Source organism: Oryzias latipes, chromosome 3 (genome assembly GCF_002234675.1).
Source record: "Oryzias latipes chromosome 3, ASM223467v1".
Taxonomy (NCBI): Eukaryota; Metazoa; Chordata; class Actinopteri; order Beloniformes; family Adrianichthyidae; genus Oryzias; species Oryzias latipes.
Window position 1 is genome coordinate 3,110,120 of NC_019861.2, and position 23,228 is coordinate 3,133,347.

General features: G+C 43.8%; 1 protein-coding gene across 5 annotated transcripts in view; it reads right to left on the reverse strand.

The window, feature by feature from the left end:
- The window catches only part of LOC101160540 (LARGE xylosyl- and glucuronyltransferase 2), a 110,843-nt gene that overhangs the window by 24,217 nt on the left and 63,398 nt on the right, over positions 1 to 23,228 (reverse strand). For all 5 annotated transcript variants that reach the window (XM_023950603.1, XM_023950611.1, XM_023950607.1 and 2 more), the window contains one exon: positions 5,747 to 5,939. In XM_023950603.1, the coding sequence (XP_023806371.1) occupies positions 5,747 to 5,846 (100 nt within the window). In that variant the 5' untranslated portion in view covers positions 5,847 to 5,939. The remainder of the gene's footprint in view (positions 1 to 5,746; positions 5,940 to 23,228) is intronic.

Here is a 23,228-nt window from a genome sequence, read left to right on the forward strand (position 1 = left end):
ACCTTTTGCAGCTGTAACAGCTTAAACTCTTCTGGGAAGGCTGTCCTCAAGGTTGAGGAGTGTTTCTAGGAATTTCTGACCATTCTACCAGAAGGTCATTGGTGAGGTCACACACTGAAGGCCTGGCTTTCATTCTCTGCTCTAACTCCTCCCAAAGGTGTTCTATTCAATTCAATTCAATTCAATTTTATTTGTATAGCCCAAAATCACAACAATAGTCATCTCGATGGGCTTCGAAGTAAAACATGAACTCACAAGGATCATGAATATGGGGTTCAGGTCAGGACTCTGTCCAGTTCATCACACCAGACTCATTCATGTCTTCATGGACCTTGCTTTGGTCACTGGTGCACAGTCATGCTGGAAGAGGAGGGGGCCGCTCCAAACGGATCCCTCAAGGTTGGGAGCTTGGAATTGTCCAAAATGTTTTGGTATCCTGGAGCATTCAGAGTTCCTGTCACTGAAATTTAGAGCCCAAGTCATGAAAACAAGCCCACACCATGATTCCTCCTCCACCAAATTTCACATTGGGCACAATGCCGTCCCAAATGAACCAATGTCCTGGCAACTTCCAAACCCAGACTCGTCCATCAGATTGCCAGTTGGAAAAGCGTGATTCATCTCTCCAGAGAAGGCGTCTCCACTGTTCTAGAGTCCAGTGGCGGCGTGCTTTCCACCGCTGCATCAACGCTTTGCATTCACTTGGTGATGTGTGGATGGATGCAGCTGCTCGGCCATGAAAACCATTCCATGAAGCTCTCTGCATGCTGGACTTGAGCTAATCTGAAGGTCACATGACGTTTGGAGGCGGACGTTCACACTGAATTCAGAAATCAGTGAACACATGGCTGTGAGAGCTGGGGGCACAAGTCTGTCCAACGCAAGAATGACTTAATAATCTTGTCATTAAAAACATTTAAAAAAGGCAGACTGGAACCTGAGTCTACCAAAGTGAGAATCCCTGAGTGGCTGTCAAATCAAACTGCAGAAATCTGTAGATTTTCCTAAAAGAGAAGCAAAGTTTTGTAATGAGCAGGGAACATTCAAAAATATAGACAAACTCCTAAAACTCTGCACACAAAGTTATGAATATTCAGTTTCCTATCAGCTGCTGACAGTCAGTCTGCCGTGTTTGTCTCCTGACCACAGGCAGCAGATCTGAACGGCCATCATCGCTTGGCAAACTTGGAGCAGCGTGTTTTTTCATCTGCCACGCAAACATGTCAAGGATCAACGAGAGCATTTTCTCACAAGTCTCACACTTGAAAATTGGCTCCTCGCACGTCTTCCTCTCCTCTTTCGGCACCTGCTTCTCTCCCTCCATCCAGCAGGGTCCCGGCGTTTGGGGGCTGCCTCCACCCAAAACCTCCATGACCCATGCTGGGCTTGGTAAGCCTCATCGCAGCAGAGTGGGGACAGCGTCCTTTGATGGACTAGGTCTGGTTGGATTAGCTTTCCGTGTTTCCAGAAGGACAGGCATGCATAATGTGCCTGAATAGTCACAGCCTGTTTAAGGTTTTCGCTGCAGTTCATAAATGCTAATATGTGTGTTTCTGCCAATTGGCACTCTGGCAGAATTATTAACGGTTTGGGGCTGAAAAACCTCCAGGAAGCCACCTCTGCTCCTCCCTCTGATAAGAGAAGAGACCTGCAGCAGAGCAGAGCCGGTGTCTGTGTTCCTGCAGAGGTTCATGTGAGAGCGGCGCCTCAGCGCCTCTGATCTGCAGCATCGTGACGGAAATGTCGGAGCCGAGCGACTGCAGAGAAGAAAAAAAAAAAACGCTGGTTCTTTTTGAATGTTTAAATCTGCCAGCAGATCAACGCACAAAGACACACATATACAAACACAGACACACACACACTGCTAACAGGGAGCGTGCTTTTCTAGATGTGGCTGTGTCTCTGCTGTCTGATCTTCATCTCCCCTCACACTCATCCATTCTCCCTGAATGCTCAGCACAATGGCCAATGAGGATTAATCATCTGCAGAAAATATTCCAGCACAAGCCTCCTCCTGCTAAGAAGAAGCTCTACTGTCTCATCGTTTCTCTTCATCTTTCTTCGCTTTGCTCTTGTGATTTATCTCCCTTCCTCCATCCTCCTCTTCCTCCAAACCTTTTTCTCGTGAGTTCTCTCTTTGTTTTCTCCTTTGCCGTGTTTTCCTGCCGTCCTTGCCGTCGCTCTGGTTTGCTTCTTTTCCTCATTTAGAAGCTGAACTCAGGGGGGAGGAAAGTTCACAGCCTCTGATGAAGGTGAAGAAGACCTCGTTTCTCTGCCGTGCTGCTGTTGAAATCTCTGTTTTACAGCTCAAGTTGTGGAAGCAGAAGCGTCTCCAGTCAAACGTGTCTGAGTCTTAAAAAGATCCCAGGACAGAGTCACACAGGCTGCCTACTGATGCTGCTTACTTTAATGTTTGTCTAAAGCGGGGTTTCAAAGTTTTTGTAGCGGAGGGCCAAATTAAGAGATCCACTTTAGACTGGGGGGGAATTTTGGTGAAAAAAAACAGAAAAAGTTGTTTTAATAACTAAAATGACCAAGTGTCATTATTGTACAATTACCCAGATGTTTTCCCAGTTGCAGTCAGAGGTTGCTGCCCAGATCTTCTACTCGTTTAGTATTTGTATCATTTCACAGACTTATTTCTTCAAACTTTTTCTTTTGCTCTGCAAAAACAATGTCAGCTCCTTTCAGCGTGCATTGTTTCTACAAACTCCCCGTCACTGAAGGGTTTGCTACGCCGGGCCGTTTCCAAAGCCACAACGTAGCTACTAGCTTCTGTCTCAGCTTCATTGATTTAGCCATTTTTATTAACATGATCTGCTGTGCAGCACAGCCTCACTGTAGTTGTTAGAGCTCATTGTTTCACTCCTCAACGGTCAATTTTTGTTAGTTTTTATGATTTGTAACATTTTGTAGTGATGTTTTATATTGAATTCTTTGTGCGTTGCATTTACCTGCTTACAAATAAGACACACGACTTTATCCAGCCCATACGTCAAAGTACGCGTTTGTCCACTTAGCTTAAAGCGCCTTTTCTCCTCGCCAACACAACGTTTTCCCTCAAAGGAACCTGCTCTCTCTGTGTTCTAATGGACGGTAGCAGGTCTGTGGACACCGACACTAATGGTGGTGATAAGACTGGATCGTTAGCACACAAGCGTTAATGATGCTGAAACAATGAAAAAACTAAAAAGGGAAATGATTCTGTTCATTCCCTCAAGTCGTCATCAGAGGGTCAATGACTGGTACAGCCATTCAGACCTACCCTCTGTGACGGCTCACTGAATTCATACTGAATTCGTCAGAATCCTCATAACATTAGAGAGTTGTTCACTACATTTTATGGGTTTGGTCTGTGGGAACAACCTGTAGGCATAAAACTGCTACATGCAAAGTTCTTCTTCTGTCTCCTCACTAGATCTTTGACCTGCACACAAAAACTTTGTAACTATTCAAGCAGAGGGTTATATTTACCTGTTTTGCCTCATTGGCAACAATTGCTGCCCAAGTGAATCCTTAAAACACCTCAAAGGTACCAACTGCAACTTTTTCCACCTTTGTACTAGTGAACAACTTGGACACCAGATTTGATTCAAAACAATAGGGTTTCCTATCACATGACGTCATCTGCTATCTGCTCACTGTGGCTAAAGACATGGCCGATGCTCATCTTCATGAAAACAGGTTTTTATACTTTTCTAATAATTTCCCCCCTAAACATATTTAAGTAAGGGTTAATGGCCGACGAAGTATGCATCATCACTTAATGCACGCCGTGGAAGCCTGAACCGTCCGACTGAAGTGCGTTAAAAAGTGATAATGCACACTTCGAAAGACATTAACCCGCTTATACCATGGTCACTTACAAAAGACATAAATATTAACCAGTTTTTAGTCCTTAAGTCTTGTTTTTTTCCGATTTGGATTCCGCTGCACTCAAGATTTGGCGATATAAAGCGATATATATATATGCTGATCTTTCCGATGGGTTGAATAAAGCATCAGTTCAGAGAGAAAGTTCTCCTCTTGCCGCTTGTTTTTGTCCAGATGATGAAACTAAAGGTTGTTTTAAAGAAACCGGCGCAGTGATACAGAAGATTTAAGATATGTGATCGGAACTTCTTTTTGGGGCGTGCGGTTATCACTTTTTAATGCACACAAGGCAGCCAATCAGAATCGAGTATTCACCCGGACCATGATATAAAATTTTTTCATTATTATAGTCTCTAGAGTAACCCACCATTGAACATTGTAGCTAGGATAAGTGATGCTTGTTCCAGAGGTTATGTAGCTGTGGCACCCACAGCTGCCAATGCATGCCCCTGCCTACATTCGAACACACACACATAAAAACACACAAACACAAACACATGCATACAAACACAGACAGACCCTGCTGTGCCATTGAACAAAGCCAGGTAGGCAGGGTAGAAGATCTTCAATGAGGCCGGCGCTGACGGACACCGCCAGGTTAGATCGTTTCTATGACTAGCCCTCGGGGGCTTGCCCCCCAATCTTTGAGTCAATATTAGTGTCATTATTGACAAAAATTAAGAAATCATCACTAAAGGTTTCTTGCAAAAAAAACAAAGTTATATTTTTAGATGAAATGAAACAATAATAATAAAACTGTTAAAAATATACATTTTGGATGTTTTTTCTCTACAGACTGTAGAGAACCATCAGATCTGCTGAGAGGATTATTGGTTCCAGCCTTCCCTCCACTCAGGACCTGTACCGGTCCAGGGTCAGGAAGACCCCTCTCATCCGGGACACTGCCTTTTCAGCCTCCTCCGTCAGGGCGGGGCTTTAGGACAATGCGAACCAAAACCACTCGCCACAAAGACGGCGTCTTCTCCCGAGCTGTCACTCTGATGAACTCCTGACAACTCAAGACCACGGAACAAAACCACAGAAACTGTCACACCGGAACTACTGCTGCATTTTTTACCTTTTATTTAGTTATGTTTATTTATTCAGATATCTACCTTACATTGCTTTTTTTTTTATTCTTTGTCTTCTTTTGTCTTTACCCCTTTACACGTTTTTATACCTTGCTAGTTTGCACGAGACCACAAGACACCGAAGCCAAATTCCTTATACATGCGCTGTACTTGGCCAATAAAGCTGATTTTGATTCTGATTGTGTCTGCTGCTGCTGACGTTCACAGACTTTGTCTTGGTTTAATGAGGAGTGCATGGGGGGGGGGGGGGAGCACAGCGTTAACTTCCTGCTGCAAATGCAAAGCTAAGACGGCGTGATGGATGCTGATCAGAGATCCAAGCAGAGGTGAGAGTCAATCACTGGTCTACGAAAATGAAACGTTTGCTAAATTTGTCAGAACCCAAAATATGTACTGTCTGTTATCTGTTATACATTAAAACTATCAAGTGTAATGTCAAAAAATACACATCCTTCATACATCCGAAGGTTTGATTCCTGAAATGATTGGGAGCTGCAGAACTCTGGTGCACAGCCACATACTGTAAATGCTCAGTAGGTGACATCAGTGAATTACCCACAAATCCATAGAACAGTGTAAGCCATGAATCACACAACTCTTTTAGTGTCGATCCAACAAATCCATACGCCGTTCACGCCTCAAAGACCCAGACCATAAATCAAGTTTAAAATTCCACCGTCACTGCTGAAACCGTTCCCGCCTCTGCGGTCTTTCCCTTCAACCCTGCTGACGTCAGGGTTAGAGGTCGTTTGGGTTCAATCTGTCCTCAGGCTCATACTCACTCTCCAGGTTCCCAGCCAGCAGGTAGAGCCAGGTGAGCAGGACGATGGCTGTGAGGGACGCCGCCAGCAGCTTCAGGCGCCCACGGCACAGCAGATTCATGATGGGGGGGGCGGAGCTGTGAGGGATGAGGTTCAGAGATGGGGGGGCAGGGCTCAGGTGGGGCTCGGTCCCTCTTCAGGCTCCTGCAGCATCCTTTCATACAAGAAGACAGAGACAGCATGCGGGTCAGAACATCCCCGTCAATCCCCGTTCACATCCATCATGGCAGACAGAGCGAGGCTTTTCAGAGGTTTCTACCTTAGCAACAAGTAAGTGCTCTTTTCAGCAACACTTCAGTGTTTAGTGAAACATTTGTTATCTAAGCTTTCATGCATCTGTCAGCTGTGTTTTCATTGGGGAGTTTTACACCGAGCTCAGTTTGCAGAGATTTTTCTGTCTCTGAACTACGGTGGCTGAGAGGTGAAAGACACGTCTACATTTAAGGTACAACAACAGCAACTCCAAAAACACAACAGCAACTCCAGAAACACAACAGCAAATCCAGAAACACAACAGCAAATCCAGAAACACAACAGCAAATCCAGAAACACAACAGCAAATCCAGAAACACAACAGCAACTCCAGAAACACAACAGCGACTCCAGAAACACAACAGCAAATCCAGAAACACAACAGCAAATCCAGAAACACAACAGCGACTCCAGAAACACAACAGCAAATCCAGAAACACAACAGCAAATCCAGAAACACAACAGCAAATCCAGAAACACAACAGCGACTCCAGAAACACAACAGCAAATCCAGAAACACAACAGCAAATCCAGAAACACAACAGCAAATCCAGAAACACAACAGCGACTCCAGAAACACAACAGCAAATCCAGAAACACCACAGCAACTCCAGAAACACAACAGCAAATCCAGAAACACAACAGCGACTCCAGAAACACAACAGCAAATCCAGAAACACAACAGCAAATCCAGAAACACAACAGCGACTCCAGAAACACAACAGCAAATCCAGAAACACAACAGCAAATCCAGAAACACAACAGCAAATCCAGAAACACAACAGCAAATCCAGAAACACAACAGCAACTCCAGAAACACATAAGGAAATCCAGAAACACAACAGCAAATCCAGAAACACAACAGCAACTCCAGAAACACAACAGCAAATCCAGAAACACAACAGCAAATCCAGAAACACAACAGCAAATCCAGAAACACAACAGCAACTCCAGAAACACAACAGCAAATCCAGAAACACAACAGCAAATCCAGAAACACAACAGCAAATCCAGAAACACAACAGCAACTCCAGAAACACATAAGGAAATCCAGAAACACAACAGCAAATCCAGAAACACAACAGCAAATCCAGACACACAACAGCAAATCCAGAAACACATAAGGAAATCCAGAAACACAACAGCAAATCCAGAAACACAACAGCAAATCCAGACACACAACAGCAAATCCAGAAACACAACAGCAACTCCAGAAACACAACAGCAAATCCAGACACACAACAGCAAATCCAGAAACAAAACAGCAAATCCAGACACGCAACAGCAAATCCAGACACACAACAGCAAATCCAGAAACACAACAGCAAATCCAGACACACAACAGCAAATCCAGAAACACAACAGCAAATCCAGAAACACAACAGCAAATCCAAACACACAACAGCAAATCCAGAAACACAACAGCAAATCCAGAAACACAACAGCAAATCCAGACACACAACAGCAAATCCAGACACACAACAGCAAATCCAGAAACACAACAGCAAATCCAGACACACAACAGCAAATCCAGAAACACAACAGCAAATCCAGAAACACAACAGCAACTCCAGAAACACAACAGCAACTCCGGAAACACAACAGCAAATCCGGAAACACAACAGCAAATCCGGAAACACAACAGCAACTCCAGAAACACAACAGCAACTCCAGAAACACAACAGCAACTCCAGAAACACAACAGCAACTCCAGAAACACAACAGCAAATCCAGAAACACAACAGCAAATCCAGACACACAACAGCAAATCCAGACACACAACAGCAAATCCAGACACACAACAGCAAATCCAGACACACAACAGCAAATCCAGACACACAACAGCAAATGCAGAAACACAACAGCAAATCCAGACACACAACAGCAAATCCAGAAACACAACAGCAAATCCAGAAACACAACAGCAAATCCAGACACACAACAGCAAATCCGGAAACACAACAGCAAATCCAGACACACAACAGCAAATCCAGACACACAACAGCAAATCCAGACACACAGCAGCAAATCCAGAAACACAACAGCAAATCCAGAAACACAACAGCAAATCCAGACACACAACAGCAAATCCAGACACACAACAGCAAATCCAGAAACACAACAGCAAATCCAGACACACAACAGCAAATCCAGACACACAACAGCAAATCCAGACACACAACAGCAAATCCAGACACGCAACAGCAAATCCAGAAACACAACAGCAAATCCAGACACACAACAGCAAATCCAGAAACACAACAGCAAATCCAGACACACAACAGCAAATCCAGACACACAACAGCAAATCCAGACACACAACAGCAAATCCAGAAACACAACAGCAAATCCAGAAACACAACAGCAACTCCAAAAACACAACAGCAACTCCAGAAACACAACAGAAAATCCAGAAACACAACAGCAACTCCAGAAACACAACAGCAACTCCAGAAACACAACAGCAACTCCAGAAACACAACAGCAAATCCAGAAACACAACAGCAAATCCAGAAACACAAATGCAAATCCAGAAACACAACAGCAAATCCAGAAACACAACAGCAAATCCAGAAACACAACAGCAAATCCAGAAACACAACAGCAAATCCAGAAACACAACAGCAAATCCAGAAACACAACAGCAACTCCAGAAACACAACAGCAAATCCAGAAACACAACAGCAAATCCAGAAACACAACAGCAACTCCAGAAACACAACAGCAACTCCAGAAACACAACAGAAAATCCAGAAACACAACAGCAACTCCAAAAACACAACAGCAACTCCAGACACACAACAGCAACTCCAGAAACACAACAGAAACTCCAGAAACACAACAGAAAATCTAGAAACACAAAAGCAAATCCAGACACACAACAGCAAATCCAGACACACAACAGCAAATCCAGAAACACAACAGCAAATCCAGACACACAACAGCAAATCCAGACACACAACAGCAAATCCAGAAACACAACAGCAAATCCAGACACACAACAGCAAATCCAGAAACACAACAGCAAATCCAGAAACACAACAGCAAATCCAGACACACAACAGCAAATCCAGAAACACAACAGCAAATCCAGACACACAACAGCAAATCCAGACACACAACAGCAAATCCAGAAACACAACAGCAAATCCAGAAACACAACAGCAAATCCAGAAACACAACAGCAAATCCAGAAACACAACAGCAACTCCAGAAACACAACAGCAACTCCAGAAACACAACAGCAAATCCGGAAACACAACAGCAAATCCAGAAACACAACAGCAACTACAGAAACACAACAGCAACTCCAGAAACACAACAGCAAATCCGGAAACACAACAGCAAATCCAGAAACACAACAGCAACTCCAGAAACACAACAGCAAATCCAGAAACACAACAGCAAATCCAGACACACAACAGCAAATCCAGAAACACAACAGCAAATCCAGAAACACAACAGCAAATCCAGACACACAACAGCAAATGCAGAAACACAACAGCAAATCCAGACACACAACAGCAAATCCAGAAACACAACAGCAAATCCAGAAACACAACAGCAAATCCAGAAACACAACAGCAAATCCAGAAACACAACAGCAAATCCAGAAACACAACAGCAAATCCAGACACACAACAGCAAATCCAGAAACACAACAGCAAATCCAGACACACAACAGCAAATCCAGACACACAACAGCAAATCCAGAAACACAACAGCAAATCCAGAAACACAACAGCAAATCCAGACACACAACAGCAAATCCAGACACACAACAGCAAATCCAGACACACAACAGCAAATCCAGAAACACAACAGCAAATCCAGACACACAACAGCAAATCCAGAAACACAACAGCAAATCCAGACACACAACAGCAAATCCAGACACAACAGCAAATCCAGAAACACAACAGCAAATCCAGACACACAACAGCAAATCCAGAAACACAACAGCAAATCCAGACACACAACAGCAAATCCAGACACACAACAGCAAATCCAGAACACAACAGCAAATCCAGAAACACAACAGCAACTCCAGAAACACAACAGCAACTCCAGAAACACAACAGCAATCCAGAAACACAAAAATCCAGAAACACAACAGCAACTCCAGAAACACAACAGCAACTCCAGAAACACGACAGCAACTCCAGAAACACAACAGCAAATCCAGAAACACAACAGCAACTCCAGAAACACAACAGCAACTCCAGAAACACAACAGCAAATCCAGAAACACAACAGCAAATCCAGAAACACAACAGCAAATCCAGAAACACAACAGCAAATCCAGAAACACAACAGCAAATCCAGAAACACAACAGCAACTCCAGAAACACAACAGCAAATCCAGAAACACAACAGCAACTCCAGAAACACAACAGCAAATCCAGAAACACAACAGCAAATCCAGAAACACAACAGCAACTCCAGAAACACAACAGCAACTCCAGAAACACAACAGCAAATCCGGAAACACAACAGCAAATCCAGAAACACAACAGCAACTACAGAAACACAACAGCAACTCCAGAAACACAACAGCAAATCCGGAAACACAACAGCAAATCCAGAAACACAACAGCAACTCCAGAAACACAACAGCAAATCCAGAAACACAACAGCAAATCCAGACACACAACAGCAAATCCAGAAACACAACAGCAAATCCAGAAACACAACAGCAAATCCAGACACACAACAGCAAATGCAGAAACACAACAGCAAATCCAGACACACAACAGCAAATCCAGAAACACAACAGCAAATCCAGAAACACAACAGCAAATCCAGAAACACAACAGCAAATCCAGAAACACAACAGCAAATCCAGAAACACAACAGCAAATCCAGACACACAACAGCAAATCCAGAAACACAACAGCAAATCCAGACACACAACAGCAAATCCAGACACACAACAGCAAATCCAGAAACACAACAGCAAATCCAGAAACACAACAGCAAATCCAGACACACAACAGCAAATCCAGACACACAACAGCAAATCCAGAAACACAACAGCAAATCCAGACACACAACAGCAAATCCAGAAACACAACAGCAAATCCAGACACACAACAGCAAATCCAGACATGCAACAGCAAATCCAGAAACACAACAGCAAATCCAGACACACAACAGCAAATCCAGAAACACAACAGCAAATCCAGACACACAACAGCAAATCCAGACACACAACAGCAAATCCAGACACACAACAGCAAATCCAGAAACACAACAGCAACTCCAGAAACACAACAGCAACTCCAGAAACACAACAGAAAATCCAGAAACACAACAGCAACTCCAGAAACACAACAGCAACTCCAGAAACACGACAGCAACTCCAGAAACACAACAGCAAATCCAGAAACACAACAGCAACTCCAGAAACACAACAGCAACTCCAGAAACACAACAGCAAATCCAGAAACACAACAGCAAATCCAGAAACACAACAGCAAATCCAGAAACACAACAGCAAATCCAGAAACACAACAGCAAATCCAGAAACACAACAGCAACTCCAGAAACACAACAGCAAATCCAGAAACACAACAGCAACTCCAGAAACACAACAGAAAATCCAGAAACACAACAGAAAATCTAGAAACACAACAGCAACTCCAGAAACACAACAGCAAATCCAGAAACACAACAGCAACTCCAGAAACACAACAGCAAATCCAGAAACACAACAGCAACTCCAGAAACACAACAGCAACTCCAGAAACACAACAGAAAATCTAGAAACACAACAGCAAATCCAGAAACACAACAGCAAATCCAGAAACACAACAGCAACTCCAGAAACACAACAGCAAATCCAGAAACACAACAGCAAATCCAGAAACACAACAGCAAATCCAGAAACACAACAGCAACTCCAGAAACACAACAGCAACTCCAGAAACACAACAGCAACTCCAGAAACACAACAGCAAATCCAGAAACACAACAGAAAATCCAGAAACACAACAGCAACTCCAGAAACACAACAGCAACTCCAGAAACACAACAGCAACTCCAGAAACACAACAGCAAATCCAGAAACACAACAACAACTCCAGAAACACAACAGCAAATCCAGAAACACAACAGCAAATCCAGACACACAACAGCAAACCCAGACACACAACAGCAAATCCAGAAACACAACAGCAAATCCAGACACACAACAGCAAATCCAGAAACGCAACAGCAAATCCAGACACGCAACAGCAAATCCAGACACGCAACAGCAAATCCAGAAACACAACAGCAAATCCAGAAACACAACAGCAAATCCAGAAACACAACAGCAACTCCAGAAACACAACAGCAAATCCAGAAACACAACAGAAAATCCAGAAACACAACAGCAACTCCAGAAACACAACAGCAACTCCAGAAACACAACAGCAAATCCAGAAACACAACAGCAAATCCAGAAACACAACAGCAAATCCAGAAACACAACAGCAAATCCAGAAACACAACAGCAAATCCAGAAACACAACAGCGACTCCAGAAACACAACAGCAACTCCAGAAACACAACAGCAACTCCAGAAACACAACAGCAACTCCAGAAACACAACAGAAAATCCAGAAACACAACAGAAAATCTAGAAACACAACAGCAACTCCAGAAACACAACAGCAAATCCAGAAACACAACAGCAACTCCAGAAACACAACAGCAAATCCAGAAACACAACAGCAACTCCAGAAACACAACAGCAACTCCAGAAACACAACAGAAAATCTAGAAACACAACAGCAAATCCAGAAACACAAAAGCAAATCCAGAAACACGAAAGCGGAGACGCGGCGTCTAACAGAAAGGGACGTAAAACCAATGTTTTTTTCAAAGGATTTTTTTAAAGTTATTTATTACTGTTTTTCTTTACGTGGACATTATAAATACATGAAACAGTCGCTTCCAGTGTTAAAGGTTTTCCTTTTCCATTCAGCAGCTGGATGGAAAGGCAAAACACGGAGAAAAAATGAGGACAGCAAGCAGCTGCTAATGGAAAGGCAATACACTTACTACCGGAAGTGACGCAAAAACCTAACTTTGTTAAATTTTGCTTTAATTTGTGCTGCAGTAATACACTTTAAAGTAATGCTTGTGGACTGTTTCATGTATTTAAAATGTCCACATAAAGAAAACAGTTATAGATATCCCACAGGATTGGTTTATGATGACGTTTCTTTCTGTTAGAAGCTGCTTTATTGTGTTTCTGGATGCAGTCTTTTGTTCCGTCATTTGCTGTTGTGCTTCAGTATTTGTCCATTTCTACTGGGTTTTGTTGTTGTACCTTAAATGTAAACTTGTCTTGGACCTCTCAGCCACCGTACTAAACACATGAACTCTCCGTGTCTGAACTCGGCTGTTTTCCTCTTGATTGTGAAGCTCTGACATCAGAGCATCATCTCTAAACAGTTCCTTCTGTTCCAGCCAAACGTTTAAAGGCAGAAAATCCTGAACATGCTGCAGCCAAATCCTCCGCTCCGCTTTAAAAGTGCTGTTGTTTTACAACATGATTCATTAATCTCTCTTTAATTAGACGAGAGCCCGAGGGGAACAAGTCCAGGGATGCTGGCCAACAGGAAACAGTCCAGTGTGAGTTCACAGAGAGGAAAGAGATGCTTCTCGCTGACTCAACAACTTTCAATCCTGGATCCGACATAAACGACTCAAACCTCGCCTTAGTGCAAGACGGAGCAAAAACGTTCCGCTGCAGGGATGCGACCCCTCCACACGCCACATTTACCTCATTTGTTTGGATACTTTCTGCTGAGTAATGATGTCGTTAGGAAAATCCATGATCCACGCAGCCCTGACATCGCTTTCTAAACAGTTCAATGCTCTAATGTGTGAATACAGAGACGGAGCAAATGGAATCCTTTGTCCCATCTAACCGAACATCATTTCAAAATAAAATCTGCATTTTTCTATGCGGATCAACAACAAAGATCAACTTAAAACATGGAATTCAGCTGATTGAACACACAAGGTTTAATCTGCTGGTGAGAAACAGTTTAATTGGGATCAGAAAAAATCCAAACAAAATAAGCTTGAAGCTGAACTGACCCTAAAACTTCCAATACAGTTTTTTTCTGCAGAAATTGTTGAACTGAGCTGTAAGAAAAAAGCCCACAGAGTGACTCACTCGCATAAAAGAACACACTGAGGAACATTTAAAATGCTCTTCAACATTTAAAAAAAACATCCAGACTTTTTGCAATATCTAAAAAGAAATCGTTCAAAGACAGCATTTGTGTTGCAGAAAGAGGTAAATATGAAGGTCCTCATTTGTTCTTCTGTACATGTAACCACTCAGCGGAAACATCAACATAGATTTAAAAGAATTGTGTCTTCCAGACGTTCGCTGGTCTGAGTGTTTGCGTGTCTGCGTGTAATAGAATAACCGACATACATGTCAATCTGTGCCAGAATTCTACTAAATCTATGACCAGCTTTTGAAATCAGTGGATGAAATGCAGGTGAAGAGTTTTGAATTCACACAGAAAATGTCACAGCGAGGGGGGGGCTGTATTTGTGACATGAAGTACGTTTAGTTACTCCCCCACAAAAAACTAACTTTGTCGCCCATGATGCCACATTCATTGCTGGTCTTAGTGACATGTTCAGTCTTTACTTTTTACAAGTTTTTATTTATTTTGTTCATTTATTTAACTGGGACAGTGCACATTAACTGCATTGCACCAGAATTAGCCCAAAGGCGATTTTGGTGTTAAAAATTGTCAACCTAAAAGCCTCAAAACATAAATGAAATACATTAGTAGAAAATATACATATACAATAAACAATCATTTAATAATACATATAAATATTAAAGACACACACACAGGGAGGAACATTCAAAAAAAAGGTGACAGATTTAGAAAGCTTTTATTTTGAAGGTCAAACAGTAGTTTATAATAACAACAGCAGCCCGTTTCCTGTTCTTCTGCGGCTGTATCTCAGCAAGTCAACATGGAGACAGTGAGGGGCTGGGGGGGCTTACTGTGTAAAAAGATTCAGAACCCGTGTTGTAACAGTATAATCTGTCCAACACAAGAGGCCGTCAGCTCTCATCCGTCTGCTCAGCTGTTGGACAGGACAAGTTCAATAATAACCTCAAACTCAAACTTTATTTATTTTTATAGCGCCTTTCATTTCAGTTAAAAACACAAAGCGCTTAACATAAAAGAAGATAAAACAGTCATAAAAAATAAGAAAATTGTTAAAAACGGAAAACAAAGGACCATCACACAAAGACGGGACCCCTCCCTCACCACCACCCCGCCCCCAACCCCACCCACCCAGTTACCCCAGTAGAACCCTGAACAGAAACCAAGAACTGCAGCTTAAAGAAGGTCTGGCCTGGTACTGCTGTGAAGAAACAATATCATGTGGAAAACTAAAAAATAAAAAAATTAATAATAATAGTGCGTTTGACATCAGCAGACAGCAGGTCATGTGACCTGACAGTGCTGTTCGGTGGGAATTAGAGGTCGACCGTCTTTCATGTCAGGAGAAACGACAGATATGGACGTGGGAATACAGAAACCCAGAACCGCAGAAACCTCCCAGAAACCTCCCAGAAACCGCGATATGGCCTAAGAATAAATCTCAGATTTTTTTTTTTTATTCGATTTACGATTTTTTCCCGATTCCCCCCCCTACTTGAGGAAAGCAATAAGTACCAATGGCAGACAAATTAAAGCAAATTTTGCTTAAATTAATCAATCGCAACACAAATGTAACCCCCATTTCTGGGATGAATAATAAATGAACACAGTCTTGGGATCAAATCCCAGCTGTGTTAGTCTGTGGCAGTAAACCCAGACCAGTTCCAAACAACAGAGGATTTTATTCATTTCTGGGGAACAAACTTCCCTCTCTCACCGGTAGCCATGTTGTCATTTGCTGTTTCATGTGTGGTATGATGATGTTGTGTGTCGGTTGCCATACTGCCGTGTGAAACTAACACTACGGAAGCTCTGGGGAGCCAAAAATGCGCCATTACACAAAAACTGGATGTAGTTATTTTTTAAATCTCCTGTAACAAAAAATTTGAATGAATCCATTCGATCGATTTTTCGCCCAGGCCTAAACAATCATCAGAAATCCTCCCAAACATTCCCGAATGAATGAATGTAACTTTTGTTGGTGATCTTCGTCTGCCATCCTTTGTGTTTAAAACAACAAAAGAAAGTGTCTTTAATGCACACCGATTCTTCAGTCAGGGATTTTTAATCAGAACTTAACAAGATCTAAGATGCTCTCTGGGTTCAACCCCCCAGGGCTGACTGAGGTAAAGTATGAGGATCAAGGCTCTGCCCCCCCAGAGAAATCAGAAGGGAGGAGCTCTGTAAAAAAAAAAAAAAAAAACATAAAAAAAACTCATGGAACCTGGATCAATAATTTGTAATATACTAAATGAAATTTAGAGCAAAAGCTGAGAACCGCAACCCCTCACCCCCACCCCCACTACAATTTCAAACAGAAAATAAAGAATAAACCCAAAAAGGTCCCCCCCCCCCCCCCCTCCCTTGTACAGTTGCTGAATAAATCCAAACGTTTTTTTTTTAAAACAGAATAAATAAATGCTGCTTTGGTTTATCAGATGAGGTGTGACCAAACCAGCAGTGTTTTGACTGGCGCTTTAATCTGGTTTCCATGCAGGGGGGGGTGTCCAGCTGTCTGCAGATCCTCATGAGATCCTCTCTGCCTCCATGGAGCGGCTCCACCGAGGCAGCTGTCTGTCATCATCATGTGAACAGGAAGAAAAAAACCAAATTTTCTCTAGAAAATGATTTAAAACCAAGAGGTTCTTATGACCGTCTGGCCTTTTTGATCCAGGTTTTTAGGATCCTGGTCACAGGAACCAAACACCACGTTACTCTGACGCCCAACTGTGACCCGGTTGCATCCTGGTTCCTGTTGGCTGAGTAAACCCTTGGCGTGTGTCTGACAGACATGCAGACTGATGGGATGTTTGCTCGTTAGTCCCAACAACCAAAACTGCACAGAGTGACGGTTCAGGCTATGATAAACGACTCTAAAGCTGGTTGACACAGAGTCATGCAGCAGAACTGACAGAGTTTGGCTCAAAGCAGCTGGAAAACAAAATAGCCTGGTTTGGACCGGCCCAGAACCAAATGATTTACTTTTACTCCTGTTAAATGGCTGCAGGTTGTGCAAAACTCAGCTAGACAGCTTCTAGCCAGGACCAGAAAGAAGGAGGACATTACTCCAATTCTCAAATCTGCACTGGCTCCCATCAGCTGGAGCATCAATATTAAGACTCTAAGATTAGTCTTTTTGGAAATGGACCTTTTAAAAAATAAAAAAGACAGCCATCAGGTGCCCCTTGGTGCTCCCCAAGGTGAGAACTAAAACCCCCAGCGAGGCCATAGTGGGCCTTGCTGTGGGACAACCCGCCTGAGGATGTGAGGGCTTCATCCACTGTGGAGGTTTTTAAACTTCCACTCCCATCATCTTTGGATCTATTTTTTATCTATTAAGGAACAGCTTTTTTCCACAGGCAATCTCTCCACAGAATACACACTCTGCCACCAACTACACCCCACTCTGACGTTTTACACACACTAAATGACGGACTACTACACATGTGTGCAATGACTGACGTCTGTGCAATAAAACACAATATTTATACGCTGCTCTCATGGAAACTCAACTCATTCCATTCTATCGTCTTCATACGTTTTTAACATTTCATTGTTTCTGTCCATATTGTACATAATTTGATTGTGAGTTACAGAATTTTTATTTTATTTTGTTTGATTTTCCCCACTCCAAGACACCATGTACAATGACAATAAAGGATTCTGATTCTGATTTTTAAAGCGTTCCTATAACCTTTTTAATCATTAAAACCTGGGCGGGACTTTTGGTGCAGAAGTAAGCCTCCGCCTATTTCCCATGATGCCTTTGTTTACGCTCGCTTACAGCCCCTCACAACCCCAAACTAACATTAGCGGTGCAACAAAACTGGTGAGCAACAATGGAGCCGTCCAGTTCTGATCCAGATTCCGGCTCAGACGAGGAACACAAAGACCTTCATGGATGTGTTGGTCTGACAGTGGATGGTCAGAATGGAGCAGAGCAGGAAGCTTGAGGTTTGCCATCGTAGTTTGTTTTTACGTCACAAATATGTTTGCATTTTAACGGCATTTTTTTGTCTCTTGCTGATTTGCCACAATTAGAATAAAGAAATACTCAGGTATGCAGTTTTGGGCTGAAATTCTTTTATAAATGTCCTCCATCATCAGAAAAAGGCTAGAACACGTAAATAAAACCAAAAACATGATTCTTATTGAAGTGGATCATTTATGAACTGTTTTCCAAATTTTCTTTACAATGTAGTGGTGGATCTTTTATTATGATTACTTTTTTATTATTATTATTTATCATATTTATATATTGATTTATTTTGTGTAAAGCAGGAAAATGGTTCAATAAATAAGGCTGAATTTAAATTTGAATGTATGAAGGGTTAAAAAAAGTTTAGATCTGATCCCCAAACACACAGAAATCAGTGTTGAAGCTGCAACATAGAGACAAACAGAGTGTGTATCAAACACACACGTTTATAGAAACGTTCTGGTTCTCCTACAACATGCAGTCAGACGCTGAGGAACAAAGGCAGCGCCGCAGGAGACATTGGCTTCTGCCTGATATAGACTTGTTTGTTCACGTCACTGCAGAGGATCTTCCAGAAACTGCACACAAAATGATGATCCTATTCCTCCAAATCCGTGGTGGCGGCGGCGAACGCTTGAAAGACTGACGTCCGTCTGAAGGAGCGACCCCGCAGAGCGCTGCGTTTTTAAAAACACGACGCTGAGAGGCGCTGGGCTCAGGAGCCGCTCTGCCAGACACTCACAGATCCCCAGTATGATTTATGAGTTAATTACTGAGGCTGATGTATGCGCTGTTTGTTCTGAGAGCGATGAAAGGTGCTGAGACAGGAGGAAAGGAGGAGAGGAGCTGAGGGGGGAGGAAGAGGAGAAACTGACAGATATGAAAGTCATGAAGAGGGAAGGAATCGAAAAAACAAAGTAAAGATGAAGATAAGATCAGAAGAAGCCAAAAAAGTCAAAGACGGAGACTAGAAAAAGTTTTTGGCAACAAAAAGGTGATTAAAGAACAAAAGAAAGAGATGAAAGATGGAGGTGAAGAGCCCCCAGCATGCATTAGTGCAGCGGGGGCTCACTGGGGGCTTTAAAGGCAGCTTCTGTTGATGCAGCAGCAGCTTTCAGGCTCTGAAGGGCCTGAGAGGCTGGGCCCGGGCTGAGAGCGGCACGGCGGAGCTGCGTGGGCGCCGGCACGGTCGCTCCAACAGCGGCACATTAAACAGGAACACGCCCACAACCAGAGAGGATCCAAACACGCCCCCATCGCCCTCCTCTGTGCTGGGGAGACAGATCTGACAGAAACGCACGCTCCAGTGAAATGCCACACCTGGGCAAGACCAATGAGAAGTGACGCAAACATCAACATTTATAATCTAGCTCAGGGCTTTTTAGAAAAAGAGGAATTGTTGTCGCACTATTGACGGAGAATCGTAGACCTTATTTGGAGCCAGAGTCTGTTTTGGTCCGTTTGGGTTGAAGGATGCAGCCGCCACATGATCACGCCCGGTCCAGGTCTGACAACCAAAGGGAGGAAAGCTCCACCTGTTTGGAGCTGTAGCGTGAATCTGAAGACGTTTGAACATGTCTGCAGGAGCTTCCCCGTGTTTGATCAGCTGCTGTTCTTGCTTCTTTCCATCCTGGCTACAGTACTTGTGGACAAAAGAGCAGACATTTCTTCCACAGTTTGTCCTGATTTTGTCCTTGAAGTCCCACGTGTGAAGCAAACCCGTACGGGTGCTGCAGGTTTTTGGGCTGTTCGGGTCCATGGAGCGCCGTGGAGAGCAGCGGCTGGTCTTCGGGGGAGAACCGGTGTGTCTTGCTTGCAGTCCTCTTGAGGCTCATACACCTCAAAGGACGTCATGAAAATGGAACGTACCATTGTTGTGCGTGTGGTAAGTGTATTGTGAAGTATTTGTCAGGATACTGGGAGCCACGCGCACTTATGGCGTACAGATGATGCTGTCGTCCGGCTTCCTGTCATTAAACTCTAACCTCCTGACCGGTAAGGTGTGAGTACTGGCTCTACTGATATGAATGCATGAATGCCGTCCGCACAAACCACACTCTGATGGTCTAACTTCCTCTAACAGCAAGGCTGCAGCAAAGAGTGGGAACTTATCACATGAACAGCACAGTGCAGGTGAAGAAACGGTATGAGACGCGTCTCACCTACTTCCCCCTACTGACCCCTACATGCTGTCCAAGTGTTCACTACGACCTTTGCCTGCAGCGTGACCGTAGTAGAAGGTTTCCTCTCTACAGGTTCACTGAGCGGTCTATTATCTTCAAATGTCAGATTTGCCCATTTTTTGCCAACAGACATCCACCCATAAAGGCAGCTGAGACTAAGGCGTTTCCTGAAGCTGCATTGTCCTCCTTTATTTGAGCTGCTGGTGGATTCAGAGTCTGCACGTCATCCGGCGTCTATTTTTAAGTGGAGGTGACAGGAAGCAGCAGCAGACGTCATGGGGCTTTGTGCTTTTTTCAGAAGTTTTCTGTCAAGCCTCCACCTGCACAAATGACGTGTTCATTGTGTGTTTCTGTGGCCTGAAGGTAGACTTTGATCTACAGCTGCTTCCTGAGCGGTTTCTGCTGCGTCAGCATGCTAAATGCTGCTGGACTCTGTTATGGGGTCAGTCGAACTGGACTGCAGCTGCCTCAATGCCACAGAGGCCGGTAACACAGCAGCTCCAGGAGCAACCGACATTCCCAGGAACCCGATGTCCACCTAACATGAACTGGTTCCGGACCGTTTGCGGGCTGGATCTGAAGGAGCTGTCTGAGTTCCAAAGACTTTTGAGAGATCGTCTGACGTTTCCTCCTGCAGCAGAATACGTCCAAACACAGGATGAAGGCAGAGAAGGCCAACATTGTTTCCTCACAAGCTCAAACATGTTCAGATCTCCACAGATGGACTATCCTCTCTTTCTTCCTAAAAGGCTGATGAGAACCAGAGTAGAAACCCAAGAGCCGGTTCTTCTGAGATGGAGAGTCAAAGAGGTGGAGCCAAGTCTGTCTGTGGGTGGAGACAGGAACTGGAACCGGCTCAGTGGAAAAGAAACTAAAAGTCCCGCTCCGATCCTCTATTTTCAAAGCATTCACAGCAGCCTTTTCATTACGATTCTTTTTTAGCCCCCCCATGTCCTAGGTCATTTCCTAGAAGACAGTCAGAGCAGCAGGAGTTCATCAGAAATGTACCTCCGTGCTGTGAGCGGGACTGTTTGCTGAGAGCTCTCTGTTTACACTCTCTCCGGCTGCACATCCCCTCACAACCCCCACCAAACATCAAAAATCAGAGCACATGGGGGGCTCGTGGCCCCCCCTGCATGTTTTCTACCTGACCAATACGATCTTTTTCTGTCTGCTCCAGATTCACAACAATTACATAAAAAAATATGCTGAAATTTCATTATGAGCTTATTTTTCTTTCTAAATGTTCCCTACCATGAGAAAAAAGCCACAAGGTCATGTTAAAAATGCCAAAAACATTATTTTCATCTCAGTGGGTTTTTAAAAAGTGCTGCAGTTTTATTTCAGGGAAACGGAAAAGCCCAAAGCGCTTCACCGTCACAGTCCCATTCACCCATTCTGCTGCCAAACGGCGGCACCAACCTGTAACCACCGGGAACCATGTGGGGGTCGCTGTCTTGGCTAAAGGACACTTCAGCACATGGGCGAGCAGGGCGGAAACTGAACCTGAACCTTCCGATCAGAGGGCAGGTGTTCTACGTCTGCACCACAGCCATCGCTACCTTAAAAGTTAAAAAAAAAACAAAAAAACTGTCCAGCAACATCTTCAGCCGTTTCACTGAATATAAACTCAAATGATGGAGAGAAGAACCGTCACAGCGAGACTGTCCTGGATCCTGCAGAACATCTGTCCTGATGAGGCCTTCTCCTTCCACACCTTCAATTCTGCTCCCCATTGGTGTCCTACACCCGGACACCAATGATCACAGCAGACCAGACATGAAAGTTCTGTTTCTGCGGCCCACAAATGCAGCCCTCCAGCTATCATGAACATCAGAATACAGAGGAAAGGGGCGGAGCCTTCATCAGCTAATCAAGAACTCAAGTGTTCTGTAAAAATATTCTACGTTAAATAAATGTTTCATTGCTGATGGACTTTGCTTAATGAGATTCATCCATGAAACGCCGTCACCGCCTTCCAACAACCAGGAAGTCCACCACCTCCACCTAAATCTGGGTTTTTCCTGCGAGGCCTTCAGGTCCCACCGTTTTTTTTTCTTTAACTTGTCCTGTCCAACAGCTGGGCAGACAAATGAGAGCTGAGGGCCTCTTGTGTTGGACATATTTTACTTTAACAAGAGGGGTTATTAATCTTCTGACAAACCAGAGGTATATCTGAATAAACCCCTTTTGGAATCAAGGCCAAACTTTAGTCATTTTAATCGTTTGGTGTTGGACCGGACGGAAAAGGAAAGAAGGGAAGAAGAGAAAGGGATGTTAGAGGGGGGGGGGGGGGGTAGGAGGGTGTTTATAGAAGGGGGAGGGGGACCATGAAGTGGCATAAAGCAACAAGTTTTTGGATGGTTATTATCATTACCTTCAGGTTGAGATACAGTAATACAAGTAATACAGTAATACAAGTCTAGAAGGGGCGGGGCCTGTCCACACACACACCCAAATATTATAAACACACCTGTTTGTTTTGCTGCAAAGATGTTCACATGTCAACATGTACACAATACAGATAATGCTCACACACGCACACTTATGCATTCAAACCAACTAGTGTGAAACATTTCCTTCAATCACACAAACTATTAGTGCAAAGGTGAGCTAACACCTGTGCTCAGGTGAGTGTTCGTGTTCTTCTAAAATGGATGATGGAATGTAAAAAGAAGGGGGGAGAGTGCCCAGCCATCCCCACACCAAGACCCCTGCTGCTGCAGCAGCGGCAGCTAGAACCCCCCAAGACCCGCAGGCAGCAGATAGAGAACAACCGCCCCCCGGGCCAGGGCCAGCCGGACCGCCACGAGGGCCCCAAAAGGCAGAGA